General features: G+C 41.3%; 2 protein-coding genes across 2 annotated transcripts; one reads left to right on the top strand and one right to left on the bottom strand.

Annotated features, from left to right (window-relative positions):
• The first annotated feature begins 12,279 nt into the window (after positions 1-12,279).
• On the top strand, positions 12,280-16,318 carry LOC123080952 (malignant T-cell-amplified sequence 1 homolog). The gene is made up of 8 exons (NM_001405822.1): positions 12,280-12,430; positions 12,732-12,813; positions 12,927-12,994; positions 13,286-13,383; positions 14,079-14,215; positions 14,532-14,599; positions 15,093-15,156; positions 15,854-16,318. Exons 1-8 carry the CDS (start codon positions 12,420-12,422, stop codon positions 15,869-15,871), a joined length of 546 nt encoding a protein of 181 aa, NP_001392751.1. The 5' UTR covers positions 12,280-12,419; the 3' UTR covers positions 15,872-16,318.
• Positions 16,319-16,387: 69 nt separating this feature from the next.
• Positions 16,388-20,926, bottom strand: LOC543485 (eukaryotic translation initiation factor 4E-1-like). Its single transcript, NM_001405823.1, has 5 exons — positions 20,446-20,926; positions 18,803-18,968; positions 18,590-18,715; positions 17,100-17,165; positions 16,388-17,017 (listed from the first exon to the last, which is right to left on the bottom strand). Exons 1-5 carry the CDS (start codon positions 20,682-20,684, stop codon positions 16,967-16,969), a joined length of 648 nt encoding a protein of 215 aa, NP_001392752.1. The 5' UTR covers positions 20,685-20,926; the 3' UTR covers positions 16,388-16,966.
• Between the last annotated feature and the right edge of the window lie 1,982 nt (positions 20,927-22,908).

Consider the following 22,908-nt stretch of genomic DNA (forward strand, 5'->3'; position numbering starts at 1 on the left):
GGGATAGTTATATGATATTCATGGAACTGAAAATTATTTTCAGATACAAACAAAGCAATGTTTGTTTGCAAGTATTAGTAAAAGTGTTTACTATGCATTTGACTGTTGGGAAAGGGATCCAGAAGAACGCCTGTCATATAATGAAAGGTGAATAAAACAACAACTTAAAGAGAAAGGAAGTGTCCAAAGGGTGTTAGTATGACTTACACGCCTAGGAAGTCCGGGGCTAACGCCACTCTTAAGTTGGGTGCTTCTTTTGCGAGTAGGAGAAATACTAAAAGTTAAACTATTAGAAGTATAAAGGCAGAAAGAAAGATGACTGGAATATCCAGCTCATGTATGAATGTCATACAAGTTTTTGATGTATAGTAGGCTGGTCAGAGATATAGTTCTTGGGAATTATGGTTAAACATGTTAATCACTAATTCTTGGGTATTGTGAGTTAATCACAAAGATACCCGCTCGATTGCATTCTGTTACGAATCAATGTAAGAGCTACTATGGCCTAAAAAGACTAGCCTGAAATGAGGTTAAGGTATACACAGGGAACATAGTAAATGTTACTATACCTTCCATCGGTGTATTGCCGTCTGTATTTATTTTCATAATTCATTTAGAGTTTTACAAACTCTAGCCCATTGCATAAGGTATCTTGCAAGAAGGTTGTTCATAAGAGAACTTTTTATGTTCGATGTTATGAATAACACAAGGGCCATACTTTCATTATGAATGAGATGTATGTTATGAATATTGATAATAATACAATACCTCTGGGTTTACTTTCATAATTCATTTTAGATTTTCATACACTCTAGCCCATTGCACAATGTTTGTTGCAAAATAGTTGTTCATAAAAACAACAATTGTTGTTAAGTATTATGAATAACATGAAGGGCCATGCTTCCATCCAAGATGGCATGTATGTTATGAATATTGATGGTAATATGATACATCCATAACACTGACGCTAAATGTCGCAAGACTAAAAGAATACCACACAAGTGTGGCACTACATTTGGTCACATTGGAGAAACCCGCATGGAAAATTCCATTATGATGGATTTTGAAGTCTTTTTTATTTTGAATCATCTGACACTTGCAACTTTCCTCCGAAAAGTGAAGTGACTAAAATACCGTTCACAGGCCATAAGGAACGAACAACAAACTTATTAGTGATCATACATTTGATGTGTGTAGTCCGATAAGTGTTGTTAGTGGTGGATTTATTTATCTTCAGAAATGACTCAAGTAGATATATGGATATTTACTTGATGAGACGTAAGTCTGGATCTTTTGAAATCATTCGAAAGGTTTTCAAAAATGAAGTAGAAGTTATTGTAACAAGAAAATTATGTTTCTACAATTTGATTGCACAAAGGAATATTTGAGTTACATGTTTAGCGAATGTCTGATGAGTTGTGAAAGGGGTTTCATAACTTGCACCTCCCGGAACACCACTGCAAGTGGAAAGTCCGTGGAGATGTAATCAAACCATTTATGACATGGTAAGGTCAAAGATGACATAAATAAATTTGCCATTATCCCTTTTAAAGTGATGCTTTAGAGACTGCGGCTTTTACACTAAAAAGAGCTACATCGGGTCTGTTGAAATGAAGCCATGGTATGGTACGCCCAACCATGTTATATCCTTTCTTAACATTTGGAATATGGGGCTTGTGTAAAAGGTTACAAACCTATTCCAAATCAGACAAGTGCTACTTTGTAGGTTATACCAAAATGTTGGGTATTCCTCCCTCACTATACCGAGGCAAATAGTTTTGCCGCGAAACGGTGTGCTTTTAAAGAGAATGGTTCTTTCAAAAAGGTGAGTGGGAGAATAGTGCAACTCGATGAGATAAACAGTATCTACGTCATCAGATCAAAGGAAAGAGACCTTGGAAGTATTCCAGAGTTTCCTACTGCGACTGATACGGAAGTCTCTACAATAAAATGTATGAACTTCGGTCGAACTTGCAGCTGAACCACGTAGGCAAGGCTCGTGCAAACCTCTCAGGTGCGCAAACGAGATATTGTTGTTAGACAACATTATACCTACGGTACACAAGGAAGCATTGATGGGCCCTGACTCCGGAATTGGCTAAATGCCAATACAATCTGAGTTAGTTTCCATATAAGTGATTCAAGATTAAAACCTTGATACACCTTTCGGAAGACTTAGAGTCTAACGAATATTTATGGAACTTAAAACTGATACGGATAAAAATGTTTTATCCATAAAGCTCGACTTGTTGAAATAACAAGTTCAAGAGTTGACTACGATGAGGTTGTTTTCATCATAGCTATGCTTAAAGTCGGTTCGGGTTGAACTAGCAATTAATACATATTTCAATCATGACATATGAAACATGGATGAAAATAGGATTTCCATCTGATGGAAATGAAACCAAGGACTTGCATGTGTTATAGTCCAAGGCATTTTGTCTATCCAGAGGATGCTAGTAAGGGTGCAAACTTCAGAGTTCCAGCGATGGACAGAAGAGAGCAAAATGGAGTTGGAATCTTCGTGCTTTGATGAAATGGTCAAAGGGGTTTGACTTCATCAATGGGTAATGAAGATGCTTGTAATTCAAGAAAGTAAGTGGGAGCATAATAATATTTCTAAAAACCTTGTGTGCTTGACACATTGTTAATTGGAAATAAATTTCTTGACACGAATTAGGACTTCATTTGAAAATAGTTTTTTTATGAAGTGCTTAGGCTAAATAGCCTCAATATTAGGCATAATGATCTATGGAGATAGATCTACCTAATAGGGCTAAGCAATGAATACATATTGACAAGGTGCTAAAACCTTTTAGCATTTAAAACCGCCAGGGAGTGATTCTTGCCGGAGTCACATGGAAGAGTTTTTTGCAAGACTCGGTGTCCCAAAACACTGATGAGCAAAATACATGATGCAGATTCCACACACTTTTGTGTTTGGATTAATCATGTATTCCATGGTATGTAAAACAACCAGATATGTCCGATACTCCCAAGGTGTTGCGAGTATGGATACCAAAGTGATCAAATTACTGATCATGGGACAACAGTGAAAGATGTCACAAAGTACTAGAGTAAGTACTGATGACATGGTTTTCTCGCAAGCAGAGATCATGAAGAGTTTGTTGTAAAACGTTACATCGATACAGTCTTCATCTTTTCTCCATGCGATTTTCGATTTAAATTAAGGGTTTTGTGTAACACACAATGTGGTGGCACAGTTAGTTGGAATTTGTTCAAACTAGTTACTATGGCGAATTCTATAACAAGGGCTAAGTATGTTAACGCTTTAGAAGCGACAAAGAAGATGTTGAATCATATAGTTCATTCATGAACTTAGTATGGTTCCAAGATGGCTTCTGACAATGGGACACTACTGCAGGTAGTTGCTCCATAACTTAGTCTGAGGAATCTAGGTTCGACCTGTGATTCACATACATACAAAGCCAAGTCCACACAAAATATGAATTTTGTGAAAACGTGAAAACGCGAGGACATGCAAAGATACACACGGAGCTGAAGTCGTCAGATCCGTTGGACATCAGGCTATACCACAAGCGAAGCATATTTACACCGGTGTGCCACAGGTGTGAAGTGCATTAGCATTAACTAGATTATTGACTCTAGTGCAAGTGGGAGTCTGTAGGAGATATGCCCTAGAGGCAATAATAAATGATATTATTTATCTCCAAGTTCATAATTATGTTTATGTTCCATGCTATAACTGCAATGATTCTCGAGTCTGCAATATCCACGAGGCTCGGAGGAAGACTCATATGCACGTGTGGAATAATAAACGGTAAGAAGTATTCCTAGTCTGGCCTCTAAGACTAGCTCAAGTGTTGCATGATGGTTCTGTTTTCCTGATCATGGGCATGTCTATGCCAGCAATTTTGAGGGCACAATGTTAAGAGAACATTTGTGTTGAATCGACCCGGTTTGATGTTATGCTAAGAGATTCATTCGTCACAAGTTAATGGTTTATAACACAGAGATAGTTAATGTTTGCATAATTCCTTAGACCATGAGAGTATCGAGTTTCTTCATGCTTGCTTCATGAACTTTGGGGTTTGTTAAACGTCATCCGTAACTGGATGACTATTACGGCGGCTTACGGGTTCATGGGAAAGTATGTTAAGTAACTTGATAGCTCCAGATTGGGATTTGCTCCTCCGACGATGGAGAGATATACTCGGGCCCTCTCGGTGTTACGGTGTCCATCATCGTCTGGCCAGACACTTTGTGATTTGATCACGGGGATGCCGGAACACGAAACGAGAAAAGAGAACAAAACTGGTAACGAGGTAACTAGCATAGTGGACAAGTTGTTGATCCACGGGAATGCAAACATGTCTCACCTCGGGTATTTGTAACATATCGCGAAGCAACAGGAATAGCACACGGCAACTGGAGGTTCACTCGAATATTTATTCGTGTGGGTATAGGGGTCAATATGGGTGTCCACGGCTCCGATGTTGATCATTGATCGGAAGGGGTTCCGGGTCATGTCTATACTTCACCGAACCTATAGGGTCACATGCTTAAGGGTCATCTATCTGCTGAATACTAGACAAGGAGTCTGAGAGAAAATCACCGAAAAAGTTTCGGACAGCGGAATCGTACCGCAGAGAGAGGTCATCGGATAAGTTTCGATGATACCAAAAAGTTGTTTTGGGATACACCATTAAGTCAAATTGGTTTCGGCACATGCCTGATAATTCTTGGAGGATGCCAGAATCATTCTGGAAGCTTTTTGGAATTTTCTGAGATAAAAACCGGAAATGTTCCGGAGCTGCCGGAGCCACTTCAGATGCGTTTCGCAGATGAAAATCACTAAAACCGGAATTGTTTCGGAACGCGTTGAAAATCATTTTAGTGGGTACTGGAAATGTTCTTAGCCCACATAAATATTTTCAGTTCGATCAGACGCTGAAAAATGTCGTCATGAATAGTGAAAATCAGCTTTATGGTTACTTTATGGAAAGCCACCTTTTGGGGCATTGCTCCAAAAGATCTTGGGGATGACATGGATGGATAGGAGCCATTTTTTGGGCCCCTCATGGGGGTGTGGCCGGCCACATGGGGTATCCCCCCTTGGGGACCCTCTTGTTGATTGGTTTCACTCCTAGGTCCTTGTGTGGAAGGACTTCATTCATGTGCATTTTGGGTTTTTTGTGAAACTACCCTACCCCCTTGGGATTTCCTATAAATAGAGGTGGAGGGGCAGCCCTCCACACTCATCCCTTGCTCTCATACACATGCCATGCATTATCTGGCTTCTTCTCTCCCTCCCACGAAAAGAGTTTCGTAGAGCCGTAAGGCTGTCTGGGTTCCGGCAGGAACTAGTTCTGGACGGCGAAGCCCTGCCGGATAGATGACACCGTATGTGTGCAACTCTGTAGAGAGATCGTAGTTTCGGTCTTAGTTCGTGAGTGCCTCCCGAAGGGCTGTCCGTGTGACCGTCCGAGTTTCAAAGGTCCTCCCGAAGGGCTGTCCGAGTGACCGTTCGAGTTTCGAAGGTCCTCCTGAAGGGCTGTCCGCGACACCGTCCGGGGGGCTGTTCGACCGCCTCCCGGAGGGCTGTCTGAGGAGCAGATGAGGGTATACATCCTCGCGGTTGGGAGGTTGTAAATCCTAGCTGCGGGGATCTGCACCGCCGATCATCATCGACTCTACTTCCCGCTGCGCTACGAGTCGGTAACGAAAAAGATCAAACCATGTATGCAGTCTCCATAGTGGTCCTGGGTTGGTCTGTAGGTCGGAAATTTTTTGTTTTCTGTCGCGTTACCCTACAGATGAACCTATTGCTAGTGAGTTGAGTGCACTAGATTATCTTTATGAGGTTTTGCTTGAAATTCATGAATATGAAAATTGTGATGAAGAAATTTATGAAAAGATTCACGATAGCTCCTTGAATAAAAAGCATGATTGCAATGATTTTACTATAAATTCTCTTGATATCAATTGTGCTAATAATATGCAAAACCATAAGCTTGGGGATGCTAGTTTTGCTATGTCTACCACTTGTTGCAATGATCATGATTGGGGTGATTCTTCTTATGATCTTGAAAATTTATTTAAGCCCCATGATGAATATGAGATTGATAATAATGTTTGCAATAATATTGAAAGTGGGTTTGGAAGAGTGTCGACTTTAGATCCCACGTATTTGAAGAATGTTCAATCTTATGATTTTTTTTTATAAAAGTGGGTTTGGAGAGGTCATGACTTTAGTTAATGATATTCCAACTATTTTGGAAGAGTGTCAACTATGCATACATGTGGATCGTGTTAAGAATATGTTTTGTGATAGCTATATTGTTGAATTTTCTTATGATCCTACATGTAATTATTTATGAGAGAGGAAAGTATGGTTATAGAAATTTTCATGTTACTAAATTACCTCTCGTTATGTTGAGATTGCTATCGTTCCTTTCCGCTTCCTTGCATATGCTAGTTTTTGCTTGCTATGATAATTTGTTTTTCTATGAGATGCCTATGCATAGGAAATATGTTAGACTTAGATGTGTTTGTCACGTGTTTCATGATGCTTTCTTCGCACTTCAATTCTTGTCTTTTATGCGATCATCATTAAAATTATCAATGCCTAGCTAGGGGCGTTAAATGATAGCGCTTGTTGGGAGGCAACCCAATTTTATTTTAGTTTTTTTGCTTTTTGCTTACGTTTAGGAATAAATATTTGATCTAGCCTCTGGTTAGATTTGTATTTATGTTTTAATTAGTGTTTGTGCCAAGTGAAACCTATAGGATCTTCTTGGATGATAGTTATTTGATCTTGCTGAAAATTCCAGAAACTTTCTGTTTGAAAAAACAATTGTTAAAAATCACCAGAACATGATAAAATACTGATTCCAATTGCAGTAGATCAATAAACAAATTATCTAGGTCGTCCTATTTTGGTAGATTTTTCTGAGTTCCAGAAGTTTGCGTTAGTTACAAATTACTACAGACTGTTCTGTTTTTGATAGATTCTGTTTTTCGTGTGTTGTTTGCTTATTTTGATGAATCTATGGCTAGTAAAATAGTTTATAAACCATAGAGAAGTTGGAATACAGTAAGTTTAACACCAATATAAATAAAGAATGAGTTCAATACAGTACCTTGAAGTGGTGTTTTGTTTTCTTTCGCTAACGGAGCTCATGAGATTTTCTGTTGAGTTTTGTGTTGTGAAGTTTTCAAGTTTTGGGAAAAGATTTGATGGATTATGGAACAAGGAGTGGCAAGAGCTTAAGCTTGGGGATGCCCATGGCACCCCAAGATAATCTAAGGACACCAAAAAGCCAAAGCTTGGGGATGCCCCGGAAGGCATCCCCTCTTTCGTCTTCGTCCATCGGTAAGTTTACTTGGAGCTATATTTTTATTCACCACATGATATGTGTTTTGCTTGGAGCATCTTGTATGATTTGAGTCTTTGTTTTTTATTTTACCACAATCATCCTTGCTGGACACACCTTTTGAGAGAGACACACATGATTCGGAATTTATTAGAATACTCTATGTGCTTCACTTATATCTTTTGAGCTATATAGTTTTTGCTCTAGCGCTTCACTTATATCTTTTAGAGCACGGTGGTGGATTTGTTTTATAGAAACTATTGTTCTCTCATGCTTCACTTATATTATTTTGAGAGTCCTACAAAACAGCATGGTAATTTGCTTTAATTGTGAAATTAGTCCTAATATGCTAGGTATTCAAGATTAGTAAAAACTTTTACTCAGTGAAGTGTGCAATGCATGTTCATGTAAGCTATACACAATTATGAAATTATAGTAATAATCCTAAGCAGATATCACACCATCGTTGTAGATTTAATAGCTGAGCTTACTCTTGGTCGTGCCCCGAGAATGCATGCATGCTCGACTATTGCTTACTCCTTCCGTTTCAAAATATAAGGTATATTTTTTTAAGTCAAATGTGTGCATGTTTGACCAAGTTTCTAGAAAAAAATCAATATATACAATACCAAATTTATATCATTTGACCATCATGAAAAGAATTTAAAATACCTATTAGGTAGTGGAGTTGTTGATATTTTTCTATAATCTTGGTCAAACATACAATTGTTTGACTCGCACAAAAACCGATGCGCCTTATATTTTGGAACAGAGGGAGTATCTTACAACAATTCTTCATATAACCATATGATTTTGAATATAAAAATGGTTGTATGAAGAACATGGAAGGACTCGAGCCCTTAATTACCTCATTTTTGCAAGGTTCTTCAGAGGGGAGGTGGCTTTGTAGTTTGAAAGAGTCAGAAAGAACCACCAGTTGAATCTCATCAATGTTGTGACCCACCATATCTTCATAAAACATGTCTTCATTAATATCCTTGGTTTTAAGACCTCCATTCACTTTAATGGTCCTCATGATGAACTCGTTTGTGCGAAGTGGAGCCATATCAAGATCATGTGTATGAGCTGCAGGCAATGTTATATCCACCCTATATTTGGATTATGGTCGCACAGTGCCCTTGTTTGGTTCTATGGAGAATGTAAACGGGCTATGCGTTTCAATCATGAAGGCAATTAAACCATTTTGTATCATTGTTGAGTTAGACTAAACATAATATATGCACATTGTTATGCTCAGAACTTGCAAACATTAGCTCGAACGGCTCAACCCCAAGCATATCATCCACCCAATAATGCTCCTGCATTTATGCCAGAATGCCGCATATCTAACACCGTAGGCCATTCTTCAAATGACTCCATTTAAAGAATAATGGCTCTAGTAATATGGTCCAAGAAAATATGGATTTTGAGGTTTATAGGTATGGAGGAGCATATGAGATAACCTGGTCAACGGTAGATTCATTAGCATTCTCAATGGGGTTATTCGTACTTCCCATTTTAGATATTCTGCTCATTATATCTGATGTAGGAGGCCATTCAGAGGAGGCCTCCTTCTGGCATAGTGCCCCTATTTTGATGCATTTTGTTACTTGTTCTATACCAATGGCGTTGTTTTCATTGATTTATTCCATTTACGCCTCCATCTTATAAGTATCTGCCAGACGAGAAGGAGATATAGTGAGATATTTTGAAAAAAAGAGGCTCTTTTAATCATGGGCCTATGCACCAATTATATTTCATCTAAGCAATCTTTGTATGCATCGTGCAAGCACATGAACCATTTCATCTATAAAGTTTTCAAGTGAACATATCACTACAAGGAACCCACATTTGGTGAACTTCAGGAGAAACTAAGTTTACAACATTTTGTTGTCATTGCGGATAAATAGTTTATGTAGACATCTAAAAATTGTCCATTTAAAGAAATTCATGAACCCCGTTCCTACTTTTATATAGCTCAAGGACTGCTCATGGAGGTGGGGAGCACATGCAAAAGGAAGACAATGGGGAGTGTTCTATCAACCAGTCCAACTGGCTAACGATTTAGATGTTTTTCTTGTCACTGTGATAAGGCGGGCGCTATGCGCCAGTCGGTTGTACCGCTAAAAACAATAGGTGCCTTCCCCACCGTGTGATTCAATCTTGTATGAGTGTTCCCAGCTAGCCATCGGATGAGTCAACACAAACAAGCACTCCTCATCAGTAGCACACAACACGTTATGTGGCATCTTTCTTCCCCATTGTAGCATCGTCGACGCGCGGGTGACGTCCATCGCCGGCAGGCTCTCACCCTACTAGTAAAGGCTAGCACTTAGAAGTTGTTGGCGTACTAGGCTGGAAACTTAATATATGGCTCAGAATTCTGCCGGTGTTATTACAGTTTTGGAAAAAAAATTGGGGGTGCAGCTTGGTAAATTGACCAGCACATGTACTGTTCTGCACATTTTGTTTCTTTTACTTATTTTTGTTTCCATTATATTTAAATTTTAAACCTTCATCGCTCGTTCAAAAAATGTTAATGTACTGTTAAGAAAATGTTCGTGCAATTTTTAGGAAATGTTCATAGCATTAATAAAATGTTTGTGATATTTAAGAAATGTTCATGTGTTTGATAAACATGTTCGTGACATTTAACAAAATTATTATACAATGTAAGAAAATGTTCCCGTAACTCAAAAACATGTTGATGGCATTAAACAATGTGCATGACATTTAGAAAACATAAACAAAATGTAAAAAAATCATGTTATTTGAAAACAAATGTATAAACACAGTACAGATGCAGACGCCCTGTGTCTAAACATTCGTTTTTTGAATTACTTGAATCTTCTTTTTATATTTTGTAAAGATTTTTATCAGATGACATTGACAAAATGTATGTGAAACTTTAGAAAAATGTTCACGTGTTTCAGAAATATGTTCGGGGTATTTAACAAATATTTACCCAATGTAAAAAAATGTTCGTGTCGTTGTAAAAAAATTTTTGTGACAGTTTGAAATAATTCATCATGTATTTGAACAATGTTTAACATATATTCAAAAAAATGTTCAAAAACATGTACTTGGAAAATGTACATCACGTATTTAGAAAATGTCTAATATGCATCAAAATAATGTTGTTGTTTTTGCGAATAGCATCAAAATAATGTTAGGGATGTCTATTGAAAAAACTAGACATGTGTTGAATAAAATAATACTCTATCTATCAAGATTAATGATTATTTTATGAAGAACAACCTTATCTGCTGTCTGGAAAAAGAATTGCTGGAGAAAATTCCTAATTAAGTAATAGTTGGATAAAACGAAAGGCAATGTGCCAGAGCTCCTTATTTGATAATTATTTCTTTTCCTTTCAAGTTGTAGGTTAGATTGTCGGAATAATATGCGGACATCCTCTTCTGGAACTTCACAATAAGATATTCTCATATTGATATAAGTTATTTTTCCGTAAATGGTTAGTTTTGTTTCCCTTTGCAATGAACTTGGTTACGTTGTTGAAAATGAAGTTACTATACCCAGATTTTAGTTTATAAGCATGCTTGCCTCATTGGTTTGTAAATATGGCCATACATTCTTGCTCCCGCTCAAGTTTTTCCTAGGTCCACCGCTCTATGGAGAGCTTTCGCTAGCTAGTGCGCCCTCCGACAGGCAATGTATGGGAGGTGTGTGACGAAATGGCCAAAAGCCCCTTTATTCCTTTTCTTTTTTTGCTTTTTCTATAATAATACATAAATAAACTTAGAGAGTTTTTTTATGTAAACAAAATTCTCGCCGTTGTTTGTACAAGCTCCTGAATTTCAACAAGGTTGCTCCAGTGAGACTAAAGCCTAGAGGCGACAAGAATTCTGCTCACAACACATCGCACCGTTGGTGGATACAAAAGGAGGGTGCTAATTTTTACAGGGACTTTTCTTATTCCTATATTGAAGTTGTGTCTGGGTTTATTTTACTAGGCCATGGGCCTTCTAAAAGAAAAGGTTCATTGGAAACAAATAGGCACCTGTCAGTCGAGGGGGATACTAATTCTCGCATACAGCGAACCGGATGATGCCCTCGCCTGAAGGACACCCTAAATGGGCTGCCCCAATGCGGGAGCAGCACTGGCTCCCTAGTGAACGTTTATTTTTCTTGTTTTTATTACTTTTATTTATATTTTTGAAATGGAAACATATTTTGCTTAATTTTTTAAAACAGTTTTCATCGCACATTTTGGAAATGTTCATGCAGTGTAAAAAATGTTCGGGCGGCTTTAACAAAATGGTGGTGACATTTAGAACAATTACTCGTTTAAAAAAGTGGTCCATGATTTTTATGAAAATGTTTATATAATGTAAAAATAATATTCGTGTAATTCATGTTTCATTCCATTCAAAAAATGTACCGGGCGTTCTGCAGAAAGGTTCACGTGTTTCAAAACAATTTTCATGACATTTAAAAAGTATGTTGTACATTGTAAAAGAATATGTCTGCGTAGTTTAAAAGAATGTTTTGTGCCATTATATAAATGTTCAAAGTATTTTCGAAAAATATTTAACCTGCATTCAGGGGAAAAAATGTTGAATATATGTATTTGAAAAGATTACACCGTGTATTTAAAAATTGTTCAACTTGTATCAGAAAAATCTTACGCGTATCTAAAGAAATGTACGATGTGTGTTGAAAAACTAGACATCCCTTGAAGAAAAAGGAGAAAACCAAAGAAAGAAACCCGAAGACGAATAAAGACAAAATAAAACCGAGGAAGATACGCAGAAAAACCGAAGAAGCAAGCCGAAAACCGAAAGAGCAAAACCGGGAGAAAAACCAAAGAAAACCGTGCGACCGGGCGGCCCAAGGGGACTCGCCATGTCGAGACCTGACTGACATGTGGGTCCCGGCGTAACCTCCCACATCTCACCGGGGCCCACGCCGAAACCCTCTCTCCTCTCCCGACCTCTCTCTCTTTCCTTCTCCAGATCGAGCCGCCCGCCGCCGCCGCCCCGCCGCGCCGATCTGCCGCTTCCCCAACCCCCGTCGCCGCGCCGCCAACCGCCGTTCACCATGTTCAAGAAGTGAGTACCCCCTTCCCCCCTCCCCCTCTCCGTCCAAACCCGTACGCCTGACAGCGGCCAAGTAGACGAGTGGCACTGGATTCAGAGGCGCCATTGCCGCTGTGGGAGAGAGCTAGAGAGGAGGGAGGGGCGCGTTCCGAATCAGAGGCTCGGGCTTGCCTTGCAAGCACTAGTCTCCCAACTGCACGCTGCGCTTTCTCTGGCCATTACCAATCCCCATTGGATGCAATGCAAAAATTGTGTACCCTGCCAAGTGCTAAGCACTAACCATGACAAAAGCTGCCTCTTTTTTTGTCCCTAGGTTCTCTTCCGAGGACATATCCGGGCAGAATCAGGTCAAGGCGTCTGTGCAGCGGAGGATCCGGCAAAGCATCGCCGAGGAGGTTATGTCTAAAATATCCGCATAGCCCTCTCTATTTATTATCTTTTGCTTCGGCTGGGGACCCTGCTATCTTCTCCTGGGTTATACTGAAATTAGCAAGTTTTTTTGTTGCAGTACCCTCTCCTCGAACCTTTGCTGGAGGACATGCTTCCAAAGAAGTCGCCGATGATTGTTGTTAAATGGTCAGTGGTTCCCCATCTTTCTGATTCAGCTTGCTTGATATAGTCTGTTGAACAACCTTTATTTATTGGTTAACATGCTTATTTAGCCTGCCTTTGTTATGCCGGTGCTGCTTCTGACATACCGAGAGTTACATTGGCTGTTTCCTAGTTCTTTCTACTTCTAGAGGCCAGAATAGGTTAGGTTGCATGTAATTGCTGGTAGATTAGATTGATGACCAAAGACTACTTCAGCTTTTATTGGCAAGATTGTTGCTTCTACAAAGAACTAATGCAGTTGGTTTCTTTCCCTAGCCAAAATCATCTCAATCTTGTGGTGGTGAACAATGTCCCACTCTTCTTCAACATCCGTGATGGTCCATACATGCCAACCCTGCGCCTTCTTCATCAGTGTAATTTTCTTCTCTCCGTTTTTTTCTGGCATGCCGTCGCTACATTTGTTTCTCCCCTATGACGTACATCATTATCTATGGAATTTGCTTCTTTTTTTTATATATATGTTTGGGCTTGCCTATCTGTTAGAGAATTGGAGCACCATCATTCTTAACATTTACCTGTTGAAGAAAATGTCAACCAGAATGGAAATTATATGAGTTATTATTCGTAGACGCAGAACATCAAAATATCAAGAAACAAGAATGAGCAACTAGCTGCGGGCGCAACCCTTGTCAAAATCCATTTTTTTTCAGTTTCAGAATATATCATAGATGAAGTGCTGTAATATGGGCGTTTATAAAAGAATTAAACAATAGTGTGACCATTTGTGTACTGAGCAACAATACAAATTTGTGTGGATAATTTGTATACTATTCACCCCTTTCTTGTCTTCTCTGAATAGCACATAGTAAGCCATATTTGCGTACAAATTTTCAAAAGCAAGTGTTCATGTTATAACATGTATATGTATGCCCCTGTTTTGTTTCCATTTTTTAAAAACTTCAGTATGTTCCAAGTGGACAGATATAATAGCACATATCAAGATTTCTGTTTTGTTTTCAGCATGGGGTGCAGGGACAGCTAGTTGCGAAATATCTGCATTCCAAAATACCCCCCTTTCTTTTACTAATTTATGCTTGCATTTGATCAGATCCTAACATCATGAAGAAGTTCCAAGTGGACAGAGGTGCTATCAAGTTTGTTCTCTCTGGTGCCAACATAATGTGCCCTGGACTCACATCGCCTGGTGGTGTGTTGGACAATGAAGTCGAGGAGGAAACGCCAGTGGTACAAGACTAATCTTTTAAATTCCAGTTCATCCATTTATAGATACAGTACAAATGGAATCTCGTCTGCTTCAGTAGACTGTCATATCTAGCAACATAGCATTGCTATATTTTAGTGTCTTTGTTTCTAGTATTTTCACATGAGTTAAATTTAGCTGTCTGCAGATTAGTGCACTTCACTAGTTCATAGTATTGTAATTATTTGACATTCGTTACTATGCATCCTAATACACTTTAAAATGATGAAAGAGGTTCCTTCTCCTGAGCATGCCAACCACCAGACTAATTATTTATCTCTTGAAAACTATAATTGTCAGGCTATAATGGCTGAAGGCAAGCAACACGCATTGGCGATTGGATTCACAAAGATGTCAGCGAAAGACATGTAAGCTCCTTTTTGAATTATTAATCACTAGTGGTGCTTCGGAGTCTCTAGAGTCTCTAAATTATACTCCCTCCGTCCGGAAATACTTGTCGGGGAGATGGATGTATCTAGATGTAATTTTTGTTCTAGATGCATCCATTTTCATCAATTTCTACAACAAGTATTTCCGGACGGAGGGAGTACTTGTGAAGCATGAACCTTGCGCTCATGGTTTCTTTTTCCATCTTTTTTGACGTTTCAGTCAGGTTCGGTCCTAATGTTTCCAAATGTTAAAAAGAATACATTTGTGGTGGTCTCCTTTGGTATTCCTTACTTTACATCTTAATACTATGTGATAGTACCTGCAAATTAAATCTCAACATAGCAGAACCTTATGCAGATGTACTTATAAACTTAAGCCTTCCTGAATATTACATCCCATAATTCTTTGCTAGTATCATGTCTTGCATTTGGCCATGGATAATGCTGCTCCTGAAATCCTGAGCTTTTGCAGAAGCACCATCAACAAAGGAATTGGAGTTGACAACATGCACTATTTAAATGATGGCCTGTGGAAGGTACTCTCTGCTTTTCCCTCTACCTTAGAGCATCTCCAACAGGCGCCCAAAAAGAGCTCCGCGCACTAAAAGTTTGTTTTTTTGGGCGCCGGACAGCTCCAGCAGAAGCTGTAGCGCTAAAAGTTTTTGGGCGCGCGCTGAAAAACGCTATCGCGCGCAGCATATTTGGGGCGCCGGATTGCGCGCGCTTCACAATTTGCACTGTCTGCTTTTTGGGCGCGCGTTTTTGGGCGTCTGCTAAAGCAAAGTTGGTCCCGACGCATTAAAAGTGCTACAGTGGCGTGCCATAACGTTTATTGGGCGCGGAATTTTTGTGCGGCCGTTGGAGATGCTCTTATGAAATACTCCCTCCGTTCCTAAATATAAGCCCTTTTAGAGATTCCAATACGGACTACATATGGAGCAAAATGAGTTACACTCTAAAATATGTCTATATACATCTGTATGTAGTCCGTGTTGAAATCTCTGAAAGGGCTTATACTAGAAACGGAGGGAGTAGTTGTTGTAATTGAAGCGCATATCAAGTGGCTTTGCCAGATTTGTGACAATTAGTACCAGATGGTCATTGACAGCCCCTTTTTACCCTTGCAATTTGTTCATGATTGCCACAGCAAGCTCCTTGGGAGCAGAGGAACAGAGATACAGTTGATACATAACACATGCTATTTTGCTAACTTTGGTTTTGTTCATTTGACAGATGGAGCGGCTTGAGTAGTAGGATCGCCGAGGGAAGCAGAATCAATCCGCAGCAAGGCCATATGGAGCTGTAACTAGGCGCATCATGTGTCGTTTTCGCATGGGAAAAATCTTAGTTATCTTGGTTTGGTTATGCTGCCGCTGAGAACCTTGTATGATATGACATCATCGCTGACCATTTACACTTTTACCAATAACAGTTCAGAAGAACACCATGTTGTTTATGATGCCAGCGAAAACAGAAATATACACTTGTGAACTTTACTGAATTTGGTGTTTTATTTACTGAGGTTCTAAGGCACCGCAACCCCAGAGTTTCCTGAAGCTTCATTTGAGCTGTCCTCTTGCCACAGAAGCAGAATCCTCTGTAATTTCTTGTGACATACTCTTTCCGTTCCAAAATATAGAAAGTGTATCAATTTTCATGCAAGTCAAACTTGTGTATGTTTGACCAAGATTATAGAATAAAACATCAATGTCTACAATACAAAATAAATAAGATATAATACTTCTTTTCTGATATAAATTTGGTACTGGAGATGTTGATATTTTTTTCTAAAAGACTAGGTGAAAAAACTGTTACACAATATACCTCCATCTGGATTACTTGTCGTGAAAATAGATGTATCAAAAACTAGAATATATCTAGATACATTCATTTCTCCGATAATTCCGGACAGACGGAATTTCTCCAAAGAGTAATTCCGGACAGAGGGAGTATTTTGGAACGGAGGGGGCATGAGCTGACCCTCTGTAATTCCAACCATAACATCCAAGTTTGGAATGACACATAATTGAGCAATCTTCTGCACTGAAACCATCTCACGTTCAAGATGGACAAAGCAGTAGTGCCAACACTGCAGCTCAAACGAGTTACGCTTCTCATAAAATATAACTCTTTCATAAAATAAAATGTGACTTATGGAGTACAACGACGACAAACGCAACGATGTTAGATTATGTCTTCCAAGCAATTCACAGCAAACACACATAATATATCCTTCAGAAAACAGCATCAGCCCGCTACAAGCTAAGCTATTCCAGGAGAAACCTTCTTGCATCCAAGAGTAGGCAGGCCTGCTGTGGAAGCTCTCAGGATCGACGAGTCACGGGATCAAACGGTGTAGCGGTTCTTGGGGCCTTTGTCAGACCTCTTTGCATCCTCCTGCAAACAAGCAGAAAGAGACGGTGTCAGACAGTGACAGCGAAGACACAATGCAATCCAGGCTTAAGTGCAAGCGACTCACATGAACAATGAACCCAATGGAGTCCTTGTAGTCCAGAAACTCCTTCCACTGCTTGCCAATGCTTATCTGGTAAATAAAATAGGGAATGTGTTCAGAAACTAATAAACACTGATTGGCTGGAAATGATACAAACAGCAACTAGACAGTACATATGCTCATGTATCCATGGCGGCACAGGAAAAAAAACCCGTTAATAGTACTCCCTCACCTATTTGTACTTCACACTGAGATAGGTGATATAATCTACCCAGGTACCCTCTGATGATTGATTTAGAATGACGTGGGAGTATTTTGCATAATGCTAATGAATGAGTGCATATCAGAGAAAATAAATAGAACTATGTTGGGGGATTAAGAATATTTATCAATGGAGCTTCAAATAAACATGTCTCGCCATCCAATGGGGCTCCGCTTGGATGGCCGTTTTCTGGGCCAAAACCAGCGTAAAATACGGCTCCGAATTGTTTTTCCCTCCAGCTGGAAAAACACACTTTGTTGGTCGTTTAGGTGCAGCCCAAAATGATCGTTCTTTCGTTTACACCCGTAAGAAATTAGCGTCTCCAGGGCTCCGTATTTTTTCCGGTGGGATTTCGTGTCGGCCGGTAAGATACAACTGTATCTTAATACACGCAGAAAGCAAAAACGGCCATCCAAGCGGGGCCTGGAGTATAAAGATCTCCTAAATGTATCACACTTTATGATGCTACAGAGGACACTGTCAACAAATGCTAACACAATTAATTGTTAGCCACACTTTGGCTTGCCTAAGGGAATTTGCCACACTTTTTGTGTCTATGACATATGGGGTTCACTGCTCATAAAAAAATTCTTGCCTTAGGTGTGGCTAGAACCAAACACCCACCTAACTTGGTCAAAGTGTGGCAATATGTGGCTAGAAACCAAACAGCCCCAATTTTGAGCAACTCAAGTTAGGCAAGTGTGGCAAAAATAATGTGGCAATATAAGGCAAACATAGTCACAATCCAAATGGCCCCTAAATGCTTACACAAAGAGTTGACATAAAAATATAGCCGGAGAATAACACAGACAAATGAGCGTATGTTGCAAGAAGAGTCAAAATAGCTTAGGAGTTACGTAGCACAGCTGGAATATTTGGTTGAAATAGTGAAACTTTCTTCTAATACAAACTTATTTTGGGGAAAAAAGACATAGAAACACAGTAAACCGGAAGATAACAGGTCAAGTTTCATCAACAATGTTCTGCTGTTCAAATTGTACTGCACACATCCTTTCAGGAATATAAGTTAATTCAATTATGCACATAAAATGGGAGCATTGCATACATACTGACATTTAGCACAATCACACTGTAAAGGGCTACACAGTCAGGTCACTCCTTTTATATGCAAGGTCACAATATTATTATGCATGCTTATATCCGAGACAGTTTAAATTACGATGTTGTAAACTACATGATTGTTGCCTGCAATCAAAGAACAGTTTTATAGTGTGCATTTTATTATACATACCTGAGCAGCTTCATTGGCAGCATTTTTGGTCCAGATAGCTACTCTTTCCTGTTTCTGACGCACGCTAACGACTGCTCCACAAATTTCATCACCAAAGTCAAATTGTTCACCAATCATTGCCAGCAACTAAACATAATATTTGTGAAAAGGGAATTAGGGTGGAAGTCACAGAAAAGATAATTATGCAACAAAAATGATGCAAAAAATCCTTACAGTATGCAACCAGAATGTGTCAGATTTCCCTCTGCCACAGCTGATGGTCCATTTACCGCCATTGGCACAAATGGGGTCTTCCCATTTTGGCTCAATCTTGTTCTTGAAGCAATGGAAGTCGGCTCCCACATTCAACTTGCTAGGGTTATGGATATTGTTGTAAAGGCTGAAATACCACTCAACTTGTTAGACATAAAAGAATATATCAACAGATGAGAGCACAAGCTCAAAAACAAATGGAAATGCAAATTAAATTATCAACACAAGCATAACCGAATTTCTGAAGCAAGCTAGTAGCACGAAAGAAATCATCCTGAACTATATTTCGTGAGTATGGTAGATAATCTGGTGAACAGATTAAGACAAGCTACAGTGTCATGCAATACACACTATTCAGCAGCTTAATGGACTATCTCAAATCAGTGAACATGGCATGCTTGCAGGTGGCTGAAAATTTCTCATAGAACAAGATCCAGAAACATAAGTATATTTTTAGTTCATATAAACTAGATTTTAGAGGTGTCAAGTATGAGTACGATATTACACAAACTTAACCTACAGAATTTCTTAAGACTACAATAGACCATTGAGTATTCTAAGTAATCTTAGCTGTATGTAACACTAGTTCATCCTAAAATCTAACATAAGTATCTAGAAATAACTTATGAGTGCGTCTTGCATCAACTTAAGAAGAATGTCTTGCAGGGAATCTAACTTCAATCTTCGGCTATCCTTCATTGTTAGAAGCAATAGGCCAGTTCAAGACAACTGAATTTACACGTAGAATTATCAAATTTAAAGCCGAAGATCCAAACAACCGGAAAAGAAACGTAATCTCGAATTTCCACATCAAGTATTTTCAGAAAAACCTTCCAACATTTCCATAGATGCTACAAAAGTTCCTAAAATAGAAGGAAACACAAGAGAAATAAGAAAATGACGAAATAGATTTTTTTCCAGCCATATGTGTGATTGAGTGATCGGTCAACAAATTAATACAGGTATTATTGGTTAACAGCAGCACAAAGAGATACATTTGGATGCATAAAAAATTATAATGATAAGAATATCTAGTCACCTACCAAAGCCTAAAATAAAAATTGTCTTCAATGTACGCCTAGACAACCAGAACAAAAAAACAGCATAATACACGGCACTACAACGCCGTGCCCCATCAAATAATCATGGTAAGAGTAAATAAATGAAATAATATGAATTACTATTAAGAATCAACAAGTAGCAAGCTTGAAGATATGCATCATTCAGAACACGGTGTCCACTTCCTGCCTATGAAACGTGGTGATGTTATATAAGCCTCCCCGTAATCTCAAACCCAGACGTGCGCACCGGACAAAACGCTGTGATGATTCACTTGCAAGCTACTAAAAGGAAACCCTGGCCTCTTTTAACCAGTATATACCCACGGCGCTGCCCCTCATACATGGACCGCAACAAACTGACCAACGCAAAATCAATAGCCACCTGCCTAGCCCCAATCGCATCCACTAACTAAACCTAGCACATCGAAGCGACAAAATTTCACCCAGCCAGCCACCGCAGCGACGCCAATCTTAGGGGAGAGGATCCAATCGAACCACATAAACGAGAGAGGGGTCGGGTTGAAGGGGGGAGGGAGGCAGTACCCCCAGAAGTCCTCGACGGTGGAGAAGGTGTGGATGGGGTGGATGGTGCTCCCCCAGGCCACCTGCCTGGACTTGCCCTGCGGGTTGTCGAACCAGAAGGTCCAGGCGTTCTCGAGCGGGTGGGCGGTGATGCGCCCCGCAGCGGCGGCGGAGGAGCCGTCTCCGTCGTCCGCGATCTCCCCCTCCTCCCTCTCCTCCGCGCCCGCCGACGCGGGCCTCGTCTCCGTGTCCTCGGCCATCCCTGCGGCGGCGGCCGGAAAGTCGCGGGCTTTTCTACGGCGGGCGGCGCGAGCGAGGAGAGCAGGCGACGGCGGCGGCGGTGGTGAGGTCTGGTCTCGCCTTCGCCCAGATGGAGACTAGTAGTAGAAAACGAAGGGGCGGAGTGGGCCGGGCCGGGCCCAGAGCAAGGCCTATCGAAGCCTAATCGTCGTGTTCGCTTGGGTTTGTCACCGACCTCTCATATAGAGTAGTTTGTCTCGTCTTCGCTAAAATATATATATATAGTTTGTCTCGTCGACCGAACAATAAACGATCGATTATTACTACTATCGTGCCGGCGCACGCACACGGAAACAAAGATGGAGGAGGAGCCGACGCACAAGCCAGCCGCCGGAGACGACGACGGCAGCAGCATCAAGGGCCGGACCGTGACGGCGGTGGTGGAGAGGTGGTCAATTCTCCATGACGATATTCTCAGCCTGGTCTAGACCAGGCTCGCGAACACCGTCGACCATGTCCGCCTCGCCGCCGTGTGCACGTCGTGCCGCGTCGTTACGCCGCCACGCCGTGTTCACCCGTGGCTTATCCTTAATCCGGGGAGCGGCGATAAGGGGAAGCATGCATACTGCATCGAGGATGGCACCATCCTGTCGCGCTTCTGCTTTCTGAACGAGGCCGTTGGCGGGCGCATCGTTGGCAGCCACGATGGTGGATGGGCCGCCATCTCGGAAACTCCCCTGGCGAAGCAAAGGAGTATCATCCGTTTACGCCCGTGCGTTAGTCTGTTCGTTCCGCTGAAGGTAATATTCTCCGAGCCGCCCACCTCGAGCGGTTGTATCCTTGCTGCCATCATCGGCACGTCTGGAGTCGCAATCTATGGACTTGGCCGCCCGAAGTCTGCATGGACGCCGCAAGGATTTGTTGGGACGACGGTCTTGGATATTGCCTTTTGCAACGGCCATCTTTATTGCCTCGTATTAGAAACGACGAATATCGTTAGGTTTGAGGTCGGCTTAACCAAAAATAGCGTGTTCAAAGGTGATCATCAATGGTTGGATATACAAGACCGGTGGTTGTACTTGCAGGGTGATGGTGATCTGGATGAGCGTGCCGTGTATATTATCGAGCTAGGTGGCAAGATCATGATAGCAATGAGGAAGAAAAGACGGTGGGATTGGCGGTCACCCAACAATAGGGGGCATTTTTTCGTGGTTTTCGAGTTAGTTGATGTCGGACATGGCGCGTATATATTGGAACATATGAAGAGCCTATGCGACCAAGCCTTATTCTTGGGGCCGACGTTCTCCAAGGCAATGTATGTGTCGACGTGCGAGCATGGAAGTCCGCAGAGAAACCACATCTACTACTCCCACCATCGTTGCTACCCACAATAAGATTGTTTGCCGGACGATGCCAAGGTGTTCTTGACGAGTATGGACAGTGATGGTTGTCATGTGTACTAGAGTAAATAGCATAAAACTACCACTTTTCGTCCTATTGTTCTAAAAAACTACCACATTTTTGTTTGTGACTGATAACTATCAGAATCGGCGTCGGCTGTTTCAAAAAACCCAAAACACCTGTTGCTAAGAAATTAAACCGGTTTATGACAGGGCGGACCCGCACCTAAATGAACCGTCTGTTTGACCGTTTGTTTGACTGTTAGATGACATGCGGGCCTCACATGTCAGTGTCTCATCTCTATCCCCCCTCCACTCTGTCTCCCTTCTTCTCCTCCTCTCTACAGAGCACTGTTACAGAGGAGGGAGCAGGGGAAGACACCGGCGACGGGGCTGACCGGCTCCGGTCACCTTAGGGCGCGGCGAGGGACCCAGCGGGCTTCGGGCGGAGCGCCGCCTCCATTCAGGCGAGGGGCACTCGCCGGGGACGCGCAGGCTGTCGCGGCTCGTGTCAACAGAAGGCAGAGGCGGGCGGCGGCCTTTGGCGCGGACGAGGCAGCACGGCCACTCCGGCGGCACTAGGAGTGGATGGGGAGGTGCGCCGGGCTCCGGTGGGTCTTCTGGTGGTGGAATGAGGAGGGGAGGGCACGGCGCTCCTCTCGCCAGCGAGCAGCGCCCGCAGCGGCCGCTCCATGCCTACCTCGCCTGCGGCCGCCGCCACCCCTGCCTCGCCTACTCCCGCCGCCACCCCTGCCCGGACGACACCATTGCCGGCCTCCTCGAGCTCGCCGCGGACGGCCTGCGTCGCTGCTGGAGCGCGCGCCTCCTGCCGTCGTGGGCGAGG

The sequence above is a fragment of the Triticum aestivum genome, chromosome 3D (genome assembly GCF_018294505.1).
Source record: "Triticum aestivum cultivar Chinese Spring chromosome 3D, IWGSC CS RefSeq v2.1, whole genome shotgun sequence".
NCBI lineage: Eukaryota > Viridiplantae > Streptophyta > Magnoliopsida > Poales > Poaceae > Triticum > Triticum aestivum.